Genomic DNA, 12,930 nt, shown 5'->3' on the forward strand with positions numbered 1-12,930 from the left:
AGTGGGGCGGCGGGGCGCGGAGTGGAGGGGCGGGGCGCGGAGGGGGCGCAGAGTGAGCAGAGGGGGCAGCGGGGCGCGGGGTAGGGGAGCGCGGAGTGGGGGGGGCGCGGAGCAGGGGAGCGCGGAGTGAGCGTGGGGGGAGGGGGCGGCGGGGCGCGGGGTAGCGGAGCGCGGAGTGGGGGGAGAGGGCGCGGAGGGGCGCGGAGCAGGGGAGCGCGGAGTGAGCGGGGGGGGAGGGCGCGGAGGGGCGCGGGGTAGGAGGACGCGGAGTGGATCGGCGGGGCGGGGGGGCGCGCAGTGGAGGGGCGGGGCGCGGAGGGGAGCGCGGAGTGGGCGGGGCGCGGGGCAGGGGACGGGAGTGAGCAGGGCGGGGGGCGGGGGGGCGCGCCCGGCGTCCCGCGGGCTGACGCCGGGCGCCCGAGCGCCGGGAGGGGGAGCCTGGGCCCGCTCCCCGCCGCTGCGAGCTGAGAGCGCGGGGGGCGCGGAAACTTCTGGTCCACCTAGAAAGTTTCACCTTGGCGGCGGCGGCGGCGGCGGCGGCGGCGGCGGCGGCGGGCGGGGCGGGAGGAAGCGCGACCCCCGGGGCAGCGGCGCGGCGCGCGGGCGGCAGGAAGGGCGGGGGCGGCTTCCCCTCCGGGCGCTGCCGGTCCCCGGGTGAGCGGCGCGGACGAGCCGCGCGGGGCCGGCGCACACGTGCCGGGGGCGGGCGCCTGGGCCGGGCTCCTGGGGCCGGGCTCGGGCCGCGCTTCCCGCCTGGACGCGCCCCGGGGCGGCCGCGGGCCGCGCGCGCCGATGGCGGGCTGAGTCACCGGGGAGCGCGCGGGCGGAGGCCGGGGCTGGCCTCCCCGCAGGTGAGCCGGGGGCCGTCGCCGCGCGCAGCGGCCGAGCGCCGGGGAGCGGATGCGGCTGCGGCTGCGGCTGCGGCTGCGGAGCGGCGCGGCGGGCGCGGGCCGGGCGCGGGGCGACAGCGGACTCCCGCGCCTCCGACGTCTCCGCGGGGCTTGGACGCCGCAAGGTAAAGCGACGCGCGCCGCACCCCGGGCCTCGGGCCCTTTGTTCCCCTCGGGGCCCCGCGGGCCGCTGCGGGGGCGCGGCGGGGTCGTGGGTCGGGGCCGGGGCCGGGGTCGGGGTCCGGCCCCGCGGGGCGCGCGGGCATCCTTGCAGGGGCAGGTGCTGCGCCCAGGGCCGGCCCGGTTGCCGCCAGGTGCGCGGTGCCCGCAGTGTGGCGGGCGGCGGGGACGGTGCCCGGAGGGGCGCGGGGCTGGCTGGTGCGGGGCCCCCGGTGCCCTCCCGCCCGGTGCCCGGCGCGCCCCGTTACCTGTGCGGCTGGGGAGGGCCGGCGGGCAGCCTGGCATCTGCGGAGGTGCCGGGTGCGGGCGGCCCGTGCGGGGGGAGCTGCCCCGGGCGCCGCGTCTCCCTTCGCGCGGCTCAGCGAGTGTCCGCGGCCCTGGCCCGAAGGACCGGGTGCGCCCCGGGCCGAGCCCTGATGCACGGGGACTAGGACAGCGCCGGGAAAGAGCGGCCGACGGCAGAGACCCCAGGGGCCCCCCCTGAACCCCCAGAGCCCCCTTCCCACTTTGTAGAGTTGGGCGAGGGTTCGGCCTGTCGCTGCCTCCAGCCAGACACATGGACGTTGCCGTTGCCGGCAGATGGATCCAGAAAAACAGTATTGTCCTTTATAGCTAAACTACTCTAGCTGACTAATGAATGCATTTTTTTTTTTTTCTGCATGAAGATGATCTGAAAATGTCGTACATCGTGTTTCTGTGCGCCACTGGGACATAAATTGTGTTTTCATGTAAACTGCTAAGTGGTGCTTGGGTTATTGACACGTACAGAGCTTTCCTTTCTACCTCCAAGCGTGTGGGGCTTTGTTTGAACCTGGAAACTTCCATACTAGAAGAGGAGTGAGGTGCCTCGATGCCATACACAGCAAGTCTGTGGTGTATCCAGGGGGTGTTCATTCTTTCTAAACTGCTGAACAATACCGGTGACATTTATATTGCTCCTAGGAAAATTTTTGTAGTGCCAAAAATGTGTCCAAGTGCCTATAAGGGAGACTAGTGTTTTAGAAAAATCTGTTCAGGTTTCAGACTTAACAGTGCATGAGCCTCTAATTGCTAACCTAAATATATTTTGATTTGAACATGATGGACTTGATCGCATATAGGGGATGGTCTGCTGAGTACCACTTTTTCAAGGATTGCTTTGTTCTTCATACATCACAGTAGGGGTTTGCATCAGATAGACACGCCGCCCCTTCGGGATTAATGGGTGAGGTTTATCTGAATGATAAAGATACACAAGATTGACCACAGCGCGTCAGTATGAAAGCCGATGACATTTTTGTGACTTTTAAAACTACGACGAAAGGAAAATGACACTTTTCTAAGCAGGAGAAATACCCTTATTCTCTAAATTCCTTTTAAGATTATATGAACATGTGTCCCACTGTGATCTTGAAATTTTCAGAATTTGTTTTAATGTGCGTTAGACTAAGAAATACATTTCAGAAGTCCATTTTCTTAGTTATTGGCTAAAAAAAAAAAAAGTAGTGATTCAGAATAACAGTCTAATTTTCCTTTTACAGATCTATGTAATAGCCTCAAATAAACTTTTTTCTCCTGTGTGGTCATCTCAAAACAACCTGAATAACTTAAAAGGGTTACTGCTTTGAAGACACACAGCTTTCCCTAGGTGACTGCGCCAGCGCCTGTGGTGACACACCCAGGGAAAGTACTCAGCTCCCAGTATTTTGAGAGCACCTCCCATCTTTCTGCCCCTTTCTCCTCATCCTTCCCCTTGGTTGGGTCCGAGTGGCTTCCCAACCCTTCTGTGTGTCCCCATTCTTCCACCCTATTTCAGAGGTTTCTTCTTTGCTATCATTAGGCTCACCAGAGCCAGCCCTGCTTTGCTTTTCCCCATCATCCCTGATATTTTCCTTGGGCTCCTTGCTTGTTAATGGAATACCAGATTTCCTAATTGTGCTGCCTTAAGGGAAGAGAATATGAAGAAACTCAAGTACCAGGAAATTAACCTCCTTTACCTCAGTGGTGTATGTTGAAACTGGTGTCTTTGACATAGAGCCCTCAGGGCAGTTTCCTCTTGGGCTTTGCTCAATGCAAAATAAATAGTAACCTCTTAGTAATGAATGATAAATATACTGACTAATGTCAATTTAGGATCACTTTGATTCCCTTTTCTTAACTGGCACTGAGTTGCTGCCAGGCTCACATTTGCATCACCAAAAATAGCTAAGAACTGTATGTTGAGCATCATATATGTTTGGTACTAGAGAAATATTTTTTAAAAGGGAGAAATGCAATCTCTGCCCTTGAAGAGTTTATAATCTAGATATTCAGATTAATAACACACAAAACTATGGAACTAAAATCCATGATTATTAAGGGAATGTAACAGGAAAATGACATTAAATATCATCCCATTTACATAATAGAAATTCTTTTAAACATCAGAAGATTGGGACTTAAAGGCCTCATAAAATTTTCACGCTGTTTCTGAGCATAGCCTCTTGCTGATACACAACAGCCTTACAAAATAGACCAGGTGGATGCCAGTACTGTAACCTTTCCTTCCTGTAGGTAAGGAAGCGTGTGTGAGCCTCGCCTCCATGCTATCTGGACAGCACCTCTGCCCAGCCACCTTCAGAGGTGAACTATTTGAAGCATTTTCCACTGAAGCATAGTTAGGGATCCTTAGGTTAGTGATAAATGATGAATGCAACATTTCTGGTCTCTGGAGTTTTTCTCACCTTCTGTTTCTCCAGCGCTCTTTTTTTGTTCTTTCTCTTTTTGTGGTAAAGCATACCAGAAAAAGCCATCATTCATATGTGTGGGGCATTCTGCTCCTGTTATCAGATTAAGAGCTGCGAGTAATTTTGTAATCTATCCTACTATCAGAAAGCCCATTCTCAGATATCTCCTCAGCTGTGTTTAACAGTTTAGTATATTCCCCTTGGGATTTGTTTCAATAAAAACATCCAGTAAAATCTTACTACAGATCCTTTGCTTCTCAACGGACAAAATGAAGAAAGTGTTTTTATAAGCTGTAAAATGTAATTGAGAGAAAAATCACACGTGTGGCATTTGTAGCAGGAGGTGTGAGCTCAGTGGAAAAAAAGAAGTTAACTGGCTAATTGCATATCCAGGTATACATATTTCTTCTATGATTGTGTAAATTTGCACAAGTATATTTATGCAGGTTATGCATGTTGTCTTTAATTTCTTTAATTAATTGTGTAGCTATAGGGCCCGTAGAATTCATATTAAGAGCCTATGGGCCATATAGGGGTGGCTCACGGGCTCGGTCAGTAGAGCATGCAAGTCCATCTTGGGTTTGTAAGTTCCAGCTCCATGTTGGGTATGGAGATTATATAAAAATAAAATCTTTTTTAAAAAAAAGAGCTTATGGGTCATATAAATTGTATCATGATCCATAGAATTTGAAAATGTATTTCTTCTAATACAACAAAGGATTATTATGAATATTATCAGGGCAGTTATGGAATACAGCCAGAGAATCACAAGTTCTAGAGAAAGCCAGGTTCCTATACTTTAAGAATGTGACTGATGATTTAGTCATTCAGGATAATTTATTGAACACCTACCAGCCATAATTCTAGACTCTGGTAAAGCAGTAGAGAATAAAACAGTCTAAGATCTCTAATATTATGATGCTCTGTTCTGTATTAAGGAAGGCAAACAATAAATAAAATACATAAATTAAAATGCTGTTTCTGAGTGGTGATAAGAGCTACAAGGAAGCAAAGTGAGGACTGTCAAGGATAAGAGAGGGTGGAGTGGTGATTGAAAAATTCAGTAAGATAAAAAAAAAATTCAGTAAGTAGTAGTCAGAGAAAGCTTCACTTTGAAGGTGGCCTTTGAACTAGAACCTGGAAGAGATAAGAAAGTAAGTCCTGTCGATATCTGGAGTAGAGCTTCTACTTTGCACTTCTCAGGAGTGCCATTCTGGTTTTGTTGTCTCTGGAATTGTGCAGTGCCCAACCTGCACAGCTCTACTTGGAGTCCCTGATTGTTACGGGAAATACCCGGACCGTGCCTGCCATAGTTCACTGCAGGCTCAAAAGTGACAATGAAGAAGTGGCCACATCCCTTGGTTTATTGTGAATGGAAGAAGCCAACCCATGGTATTTTCCTGCATTTACCTGGTCCCATGTCCACATGCCATCCTTGGTCAAGGTTATGGCTCCATTCAGACAATTTTCCTTCGTATTTTTTACACTGTAAACCTGGTCCAAAAGAATTTGTTGAGAGTAGTATTCACAGCCTCCGTCTCCGATCCCTTCCATAGTAAATATCTGGGGACTGCAAAGGAGACAGTTGCTGCCTGTGTGTGCAGCCTGTTTTGCACTTCCTTCTTTCTTCTTTCTCTCCTTTCTTTTCCCTTTCCAATGTGAAGCCACTGTGTTGGATTTTCTTCCTCTTTTCTTTCTGCCCAATCTGTGTCCTGCATCAAGATTTGCAAACAGGAAAGAAAAAAATACCCCAGAAACCCAAGAGAGGGCACCTTGTTGACTCAGTCAGTAGAACATGCAACTAACTCATTCTTGGGGTTGTGAGTTTGAGCCCCACATGGAACGTGGAGATTATAGTTAAAAAAAAAAAAAAAGATTTGCCAGCAGGTAACCTAAATGAATGAAACTAACCATTTCACTAGAAACCAGCAATCTGCTTGGAAAAGGCCCCACCTAACAGGAGACAGCCAGCATTTGGCATCATCAGAGTTGCCGTGAAGCCCAGTAAGTGGCATGGGCTCATGTGGTAGGTAGTATCTTTCAGATTTTCAAGAGAAGCTAGAAACCTCCACTTTAAAGTGTCGACTCAGCATCTTTTAAAATAGTGTGCAGGATTGACAAAAAGTTTCGGTGTCAGATTTGGCTTCTGGTGGTCTTGTTTGCAATCCTTAGCCATGACTATACCTGCCAGTTGGTCCCCTGTGTCACCTTCAGGTGTTGTTAAATTCAGCAGCGTGTATGGCCAAAGATGCCCAGAGCCACTTTTGCCACGTGCTTATCTTCTAGAGTTCTCAGATTCTTCCTCCCTCTAGAAAATTAGCTTAGCAATCCAAAAAAAAAAAAAAGATATTATATAATTCATCACCTTTTGGCACGCACTTTTTCTTTTTTTTTTCCGCACTTGTTTTTCTAAGCTCTTCAACAAATATACTTTCTATCAAACTATGTATATTTGTGAGCTAAAGGGTAATCTACTTTTTTCATTCTTAAGTGAAGCAGTCACTTTCTGAAGCCTCAGTTCATCATAACTTTATGTATAGATTTCATTTCCAAGTTCTCATTCAGGATAAACTCCCTCTTTGGAATACTGGTGCTTTTGCTTTGTTTTGTTTTGTTTTGTTTAGATGTGCCTGAACTTGACTAGTTACTTCTCTACCATTGAAATTTAAAACGTGTACAGCATTGGATTCAAGTGCCCTTTAGAAACCATCAGATCAGTACTGCAATCTATTTTTCCAAAGGAATGAAAGCTCACAGGTTGTGCACTAACTTGTTTCCTTTAATCCTAAAAACTCAGTGAAATGCCCAGGCTAGTGGCCTTCCGGAAGGCCATTGTGTTAGAACGGAAGACTATGTACTGTATTTCTTCCTACTATTTTAAATGCAAATATAATAATATATCATGAAACAGAGCACATATTAATATCAGTGGCTTCTTCCTGTTTTGAAGTGATCCCTTGTTACCCGATAGTTGGATCTAAAATCTTAGTCCAATTTTGAAGTTGTATGTAAGAAAAAATAATTGACTTGAAGGAACTGAAAAGTACTGCAGTTATTCCATAAGACCATGGGAATGTTTCTAATTTTTAATATTTTATTGAAAATATCAAGAAGAACATTCAAAGCTGGAGACCTTTGAAATACAGTTGATCCTTGAACAACAAGGGGGTTGGGGCACTGACCTCCTGTACAGTCGAAAATCTGCATGTAACTTTGACTCCCCCAAAATTGAACTAATAGCCACTGTTGACTAGAAATCTTACCAAAAACAGTTAATACATATTATGTTACATATATTATATACTGTATTCATATGATAAAATGAAAAATGTTTTTAAAAAATCCTAAGGAGGAGAAAATACGTTTGCAGTACTGTACTGTATAAGTGGACCCATGCAGTTCCAACCTTGTTGTTGAAGGGTCAGCTGTAATGTAGTCTTCACAAGGCAGAGAGAGAGGGAGGGGAGTGGGGTAAATTTGTTTAACAGAAGGCAGGTTGTCTCCTTTGCAGTCTAATCATGTGAGAAAGGAAAATCCAGCCAAGTTTTGGGTCTACAAGACAATTCAAAGTATCTTTAAAAATAACTTTTGGCGTTTCTTAAGACCAATGTGTGTTCAGACCAACATTTTAGCTCTTAAAATTTAAACCTCGGGGTCTTTTAAAGGAAATTTAATCCATGTGTTTTTGATTCACTAAATCCTAAATCATTACCCATAAACTGTATGTCTCTCTAAGCTCTTTGATGTTTAAGAAATCTTTGAAGCCACGTAAGGCCTTTTTTGTTGCAGAAGAATAGGAAGTTGGTTTTTGCTAAGGGTCGGTAAACAGCATCTTCAAAAATCTGAATTAGGTCTAAAATCTCACAACCATAACAGAATGAATATTTGAATGAGTGCTAATGCAGTTTTCTGATGTAATGTGAAAAATGTAAGTACTTTTAAAGACCCAGTATTATTTAGCTGTAATTCTTACTACCCCAAGGAAATGATTTTGGCACCACTCCTCTTTCTATTGTTAAAAAAAAAAAAAAAAAAAAAGATAAAGTCCAAATATTTAACATTTTATCCTAACACACAGTAGGTACTCAGTAAATGTTTTGTTGAATGTTAAATGAATGACTTTTTCTTCTGCCCAGAACCTTCCAGCTAATGTCAATCTTTCTATTCAATAGCAGTATCCATCTGTCATGTCTCAGGATGAATCTATTCTAAGTCAGTGACCTGGTTCGACAAATTTTAAAAATAAGCCATCAAACTAAATATATGACATTTATTGAAATTCATTCTGTACCACGAAGCAACTGCCTTGCAAAGAGTGCTGAAAATAGGAAGGCATTTCTGGGCTAATTAGATTAAATATTCAGTTGTTACCATATGCTTTCTGAAAATTGATTTTTTTCCCCATCTTACTTCTCCTGCCATCCTTCCTCCCACCTTGACGTGCTTACTGATTGAAAGCTTTGCACAGAAAAGGGCAGGTCGTTTGTATCCATAAGCAAGTTCAAACAGGCTTAGAAAACGTAATGCTATAATCATAAGTTGCCGTAATGTAGGAGGAAAGAGAGGGATACTCAACAATAATGGGGGTGTGGGGTTTTGCTCCAGATTACATAGATGACACATCTTTGAACTCTATTGTGTGGAGAAAAACACCTTCTTACTGTAGTTAGACTTCCTGTTTATGAGTGTGTATTTTCTGGTGACTAGACTTCCCATATGGACTCTGCACAAATACGTATTTTTAAGTGCCATTGAAATGCACAAGATTAGGGTACTGATGGCTATGGAGACAGCAGCCCCTCTCTAAAAGAAAGCAAGCAGTATTTAGAAGAAGGCCTAGTAATGAAACACGGGCATTGAGAAGTTTCCTGATACCATGTTGTGTATTTCTAACTACTCCCCGCATTTTGTCCTCAGAAAACCTTTCCTGATCAAAAAAGGGTGTTGTTTCTGTATGACATTGGGGTGACAGATTTTGGTGGTTTCTTATATCTCGGTGGGGAAAGAAAGGAAAATTGTGTTATTATGGTCTTTAGGTAGAGGTTCTTTTAGGTGAACCTGACGGTTTACGGACTACATATACCATCATTAAACTTGTTTTGAAACTCAATTATGATAGCACTGTGTAAGGAGTAACTTATTCATATAGTTTTGACATGCTTAATTTCTGTGTAAATGGTTGCTCAAACCACTAGTAATTATCATATATCAATATCTGCATATTCATATTTAGATGATTCTTAAAACTAAAATTTCTCATAATTTGATAAATAAGCAGTCACATGCCCTCCTATCTGTACATTTGGAACACTGTAGTTCCCTTTAAGAAGGTCTCTGTGACAACTCTCAAGCCACAGATGGAGAAAATAAATAACAAAAGAGAAGACTTAGAAGTTTCAATGGGGTGTTAGCTCAGTGAGGTTACAGGAGGGGAGAGGTGGGTGGATACCCTGAAGCGGTGTGGGCTTGGGGGCATTGCAGGTGGTGAAGAAAGTGGCACAATGAGGAATCAGGCTGCTGCCTTCTAAATAGGAAAAGGGCTGGTCACAACTGAGTGGGGAATCAAGGGACATTCAGAGGAAAATGGTAGGGCATGTGATAAGGAAGCAAAGTCTGAACTTCCTCTGTCATGTGGCTTGATTCCGGGCGAAGCAAGACTATCATCTGGCCAGTCCGAGATCAGCCTCTTACTCTGTCCTACCCTCAGACACCAGGAAGAACAGCAGCGTTCTGTAGCAGGAAGCAGAAGGATCGTTTATTCTGAGTGTTCGGGGTGTATTCTAAGCATTGCAGTCAACACTACAAATGAAATTCTACGTTCTTAGAAAAATTCATGATATTAAAAGAAAAACTAAGAAAACTTAAAAAAATTTTACACCACGTTCTTAACTGGCATCTTCTAGCGCATCAGCTCGTTATAATGCGTCAATAACTGTTGGGATCAAAAGTTACAGCCCTCAAAACTCTGTCCGTAAGTGTTCTCTGTTGGAGTACCATCTGCCGTGGGTCTATCTCTCTTTCAGGTATTGTCCTGAGGCTGTTTCTTTGGGCTTTGATTATCCAGAGTTCATGCTGGAGTATGTGTAGTAATCACGTTTGTTATATTCCAAACGCAAACTCAGTGTGGTCTGAAGACTCGAGGAAAGCTTCTATCGGCGTCTGCCTTTACTTTCAGTCTTTTGGCTCCTCTGAGAGTCTTAGGTGAGCAGCTATCGCCTGACTCTGGCCTCACGTTCAAGCAAAAAGCCTTCAGCTCCTGCTGCACCATCCAGGGTTTGCTCATGGTCTGACCACTGGCTAGTTGAGACAAAGACAGCAGGCAAATAGAATATCTTAGGGCCTGCGTGAACCTTTGGGCTTAAAATGTTATTACCCTAGCTGGATTTTTTTTAAATTAAGTATAAGATCATACTATATATATATATTTTTTAAATATTTTATTTATTTATTCATGAGAGACCCAGAGAGAGAGGCAGAGACACAGGCAGAGGGAGAAGCAGACTCCCTGGGGAAGAGGAGGAGCCCGATGTGGGACTCGATCCCTGGACCCCAGGGTCATGCCCTGAGCTGAAGGTAGACGCTCAACCACTGAGCCACCCAGGCGTCCCTACAATATATATTTTAAGTTCTACTGAATTATATAAAGAAGCAGCCAAATAAAGTTTGTTGACAGAAAAAAGTGTCTCCCTAACAGAACTGAATACATATTTTGGACTTTTCAGAAATTCACTTTTTGTCACGTCAAAATTAAGATACTTCTAAATTTTCTTTCAGTTTTATTAACACATACTTGTTTATTGAAATCTGTACATAAGAACTTAATGATTTTAAATATTCTTCTGCTCTTCACAGAGCTTACAAAATAGATTGTTCAATAGATTGTTCTCCCCAGAAGAGTATACGGATATAACCCCAGACAGTTTCATTAACCACAATGAAAGGTGACAGCCCTTCAGTCTATGTCATAAGTGGATTAATTACTTTCCAAATGTTACTAAAGATTCTGAATGAATAACTAGACTGGTATTTAGAATCAAGCCTCCCTCACAATTCCTAAATGGGTTTTAATTTTCAGAGTTAGATGATCATTATATCTGATTCATTTCTTTCACATCTTCAAATTGTTGGTTTTATTGAAAAAGAGAGCAGAGTAACTGGTTCAGTATGTTTTCCTTTTCCCTGAAATTATTCTTTGTGGTTTTCAATAAAACTGGTTTTGAAATAAAAATAATAAAATGCTGGCATTGCCCTTTAATGAAGGCCCATAGATCTGATGAGTTATATAAACATTACAAGGAATTCACTACCAAGGTCATGATCATGGAACCATTAATTCCCAAGTCTACCTTGTTGGCTGCTTGGACACTCCACTGGAATCAGCATCGTTACTAGGATTTGTATTGACTCAGGCAAACTTTTTAGTCATTTCCCGTTCTCCACATTCCCCCAGTGATTCCAAACTTTCACCATTTTCTTAAGCTCTTGAAATCTCTTTAGCCTCCTTTATTCTCCATGTGATATCTCCCTTTATAGTTTAGAGAATAAACAGAAGCCCAGATGGTTTCCATGTCGCCCGTTCTTACCTCCCTGCTTCTGTCTTAAATGTTGAAATAGTCTTTTCAGCCTATGCTCTTGATGCTATTCTTCCCGACATCCTGGAGCACCTTGCTGCATCTTCCCCTCCCTACCAACCCCTGCCCATCTTTTAAAATCTCCCTCACTTTTTTACATTCGGCCCTTGCTCAACTTGCTGCTGCTTCTAGCAAGAAAGCACATCTGCAGACATTCTGGTAGGATTTTCACTATACAGCTATAGTAAGTATTCACTCCCGCTTCTGCCTTATGTATGCTTTAAATAAATTTAGAATTCTTGAAAATAATTTCTAACTCATTGTCTCTATCCTCAATCATTCTTTAATTCATTCCACTCAAGCAGTGTGTTGCCAACTATCAAGAAGTTGTCTTCACTCTAATAACCAGCAACCTCCTCATTGCCAAATATGATGGACACTTTGGTTTTTATTCCTCTTGACCTCTCTGTGAGATGTGACACCGTACATATTGCTCCTGTTTTTTTGAAATTTCTAGCTTCTGAAGTACCAGACTTCCTTTTTACATTTAGAGTTTGGGATTAGGGAATCCCTGGGTGGCTCAGGGGTTTAGCACCTGCCTTCGGCCCAGGGCATGATCCTGGAGATCTGTGATCAAGTCCCACGTCAGGCTCCCTGCATGGAGCCTGCTTCTCCCTCTGTGTCTCTGCGTCTCTCTCTCTCTCTCTGTGTGTGTGTCTCTCATGAATAAATAAAATCTTTAAAAACAAAAATAAAGTTTGGGCTTAAACTTTACATCTGAAGTTTGAATTCCTTCATTCTACATATGGAACATGCCCACAGGTGATCTCACTTTCTTCCATGACTTCAAATACAGTGATGGATCAGTGGTTCACAAATGCTATGTCCAACTCTCTGTGCTCTAGAGCACCACGGCCGTGTTATTAGCTACCTATGAGCACTTCTGCTCAAATGACCAAAAGACACCTCATAGTTATTAACCAAACTATTTCTTTTGTCCCCCAAACTTTTCTCTGCCTGTTGATCTTACCGTTGTTTATGACACCCAAGATAGACATTTTTTAGTCATCCCTGACTTCTTACAGTCTTCCCCTATGATCACAATCCATGTTGGATCATCTTCACATAAATTTTATCTCTTTAATATCTTTCTAACCTAGTCTTTTTTTTCTATCATATCCATACTGTCAGAGTCTTTGTTCAAGGTCATTCTTTATTAATTCATTTCATTATCTCTTCTTCAACAAATCGTTGCCAGGTGCTGTGTAATGACACTGTGCAAGGGGCTAAAAATGGGGCTTCCAGTCTAGTGAGAGATACAGATAAGTGAATTACAATAGAACATAATAAAGTCTAACTAAGGAGAAGGCAGATTTGACATGTGAGCACGTAAAACGGTTTCGAATCTATTCCTAGAGGGTGAGAGAGGTACCCGAGAAGGCTTCCTGAACGAAATGTCACACCTATGGTAAGACTTGAGGAAAGTGTAAGTTAACCAGGTGAGGACAAGTGTATTCCATAAAAAGGGACCCACGTGTGCTGAGACCCAGAGCAGGAGAGCACATGGCTTGCTTCAGCAACTTG

The 12,930-nt window shown here is 44.4% G+C and overlaps 2 protein-coding genes across 9 annotated transcripts in view; one reads left to right on the forward strand and one right to left on the reverse strand.

The window, feature by feature from the left end:
• The window catches only part of LOC121474663 (homeobox protein aristaless-like 4), a 371,873-nt gene extending 369,426 nt beyond the window's left edge, over nt 1–2,447 (reverse strand). For 4 of the 6 annotated variants that reach the window (XR_005983451.1, XM_041727708.1, XM_041727707.1 and 1 more), the window contains exon 1: nt 1,319–2,447. Coding sequence is in view for 3 of the 6 variants with exons in the window: in XM_041727708.1 (XP_041583642.1) it covers nt 1,319–1,628 (310 nt within the window). In the remaining 3 variants the exon portion in view is untranslated. Of the gene's footprint in view, nt 1–514; nt 644–1,318 lie in introns of those variants that run through there. The other 2 variants (XR_005983450.1, XR_005983446.1) reach the window with 1 other exon arrangement.
• MET (MET proto-oncogene, receptor tyrosine kinase) overlaps nt 757–12,930 on the forward strand; it is a 112,633-nt gene continuing 100,459 nt past the window's right edge. For 2 of the 3 annotated variants that reach the window (XM_041727697.1, XM_041727700.1), the window contains exon 1: nt 757–1,015. In XM_041727697.1, coding sequence (XP_041583631.1) covers nt 901–1,015 — 115 coding nt within the window. In that variant the 5' untranslated portion in view covers nt 757–900. The remainder of the gene's footprint in view (nt 1,016–12,930) is intronic. The other variant, XM_041727699.1, reaches the window with a different exon arrangement.

The sequence above is a fragment of the Vulpes lagopus genome, chromosome 13, assembly GCF_018345385.1.
Source record: "Vulpes lagopus strain Blue_001 chromosome 13, ASM1834538v1, whole genome shotgun sequence".
Lineage (NCBI taxonomy): Eukaryota > Metazoa > Chordata > Mammalia > Carnivora > Canidae > Vulpes > Vulpes lagopus.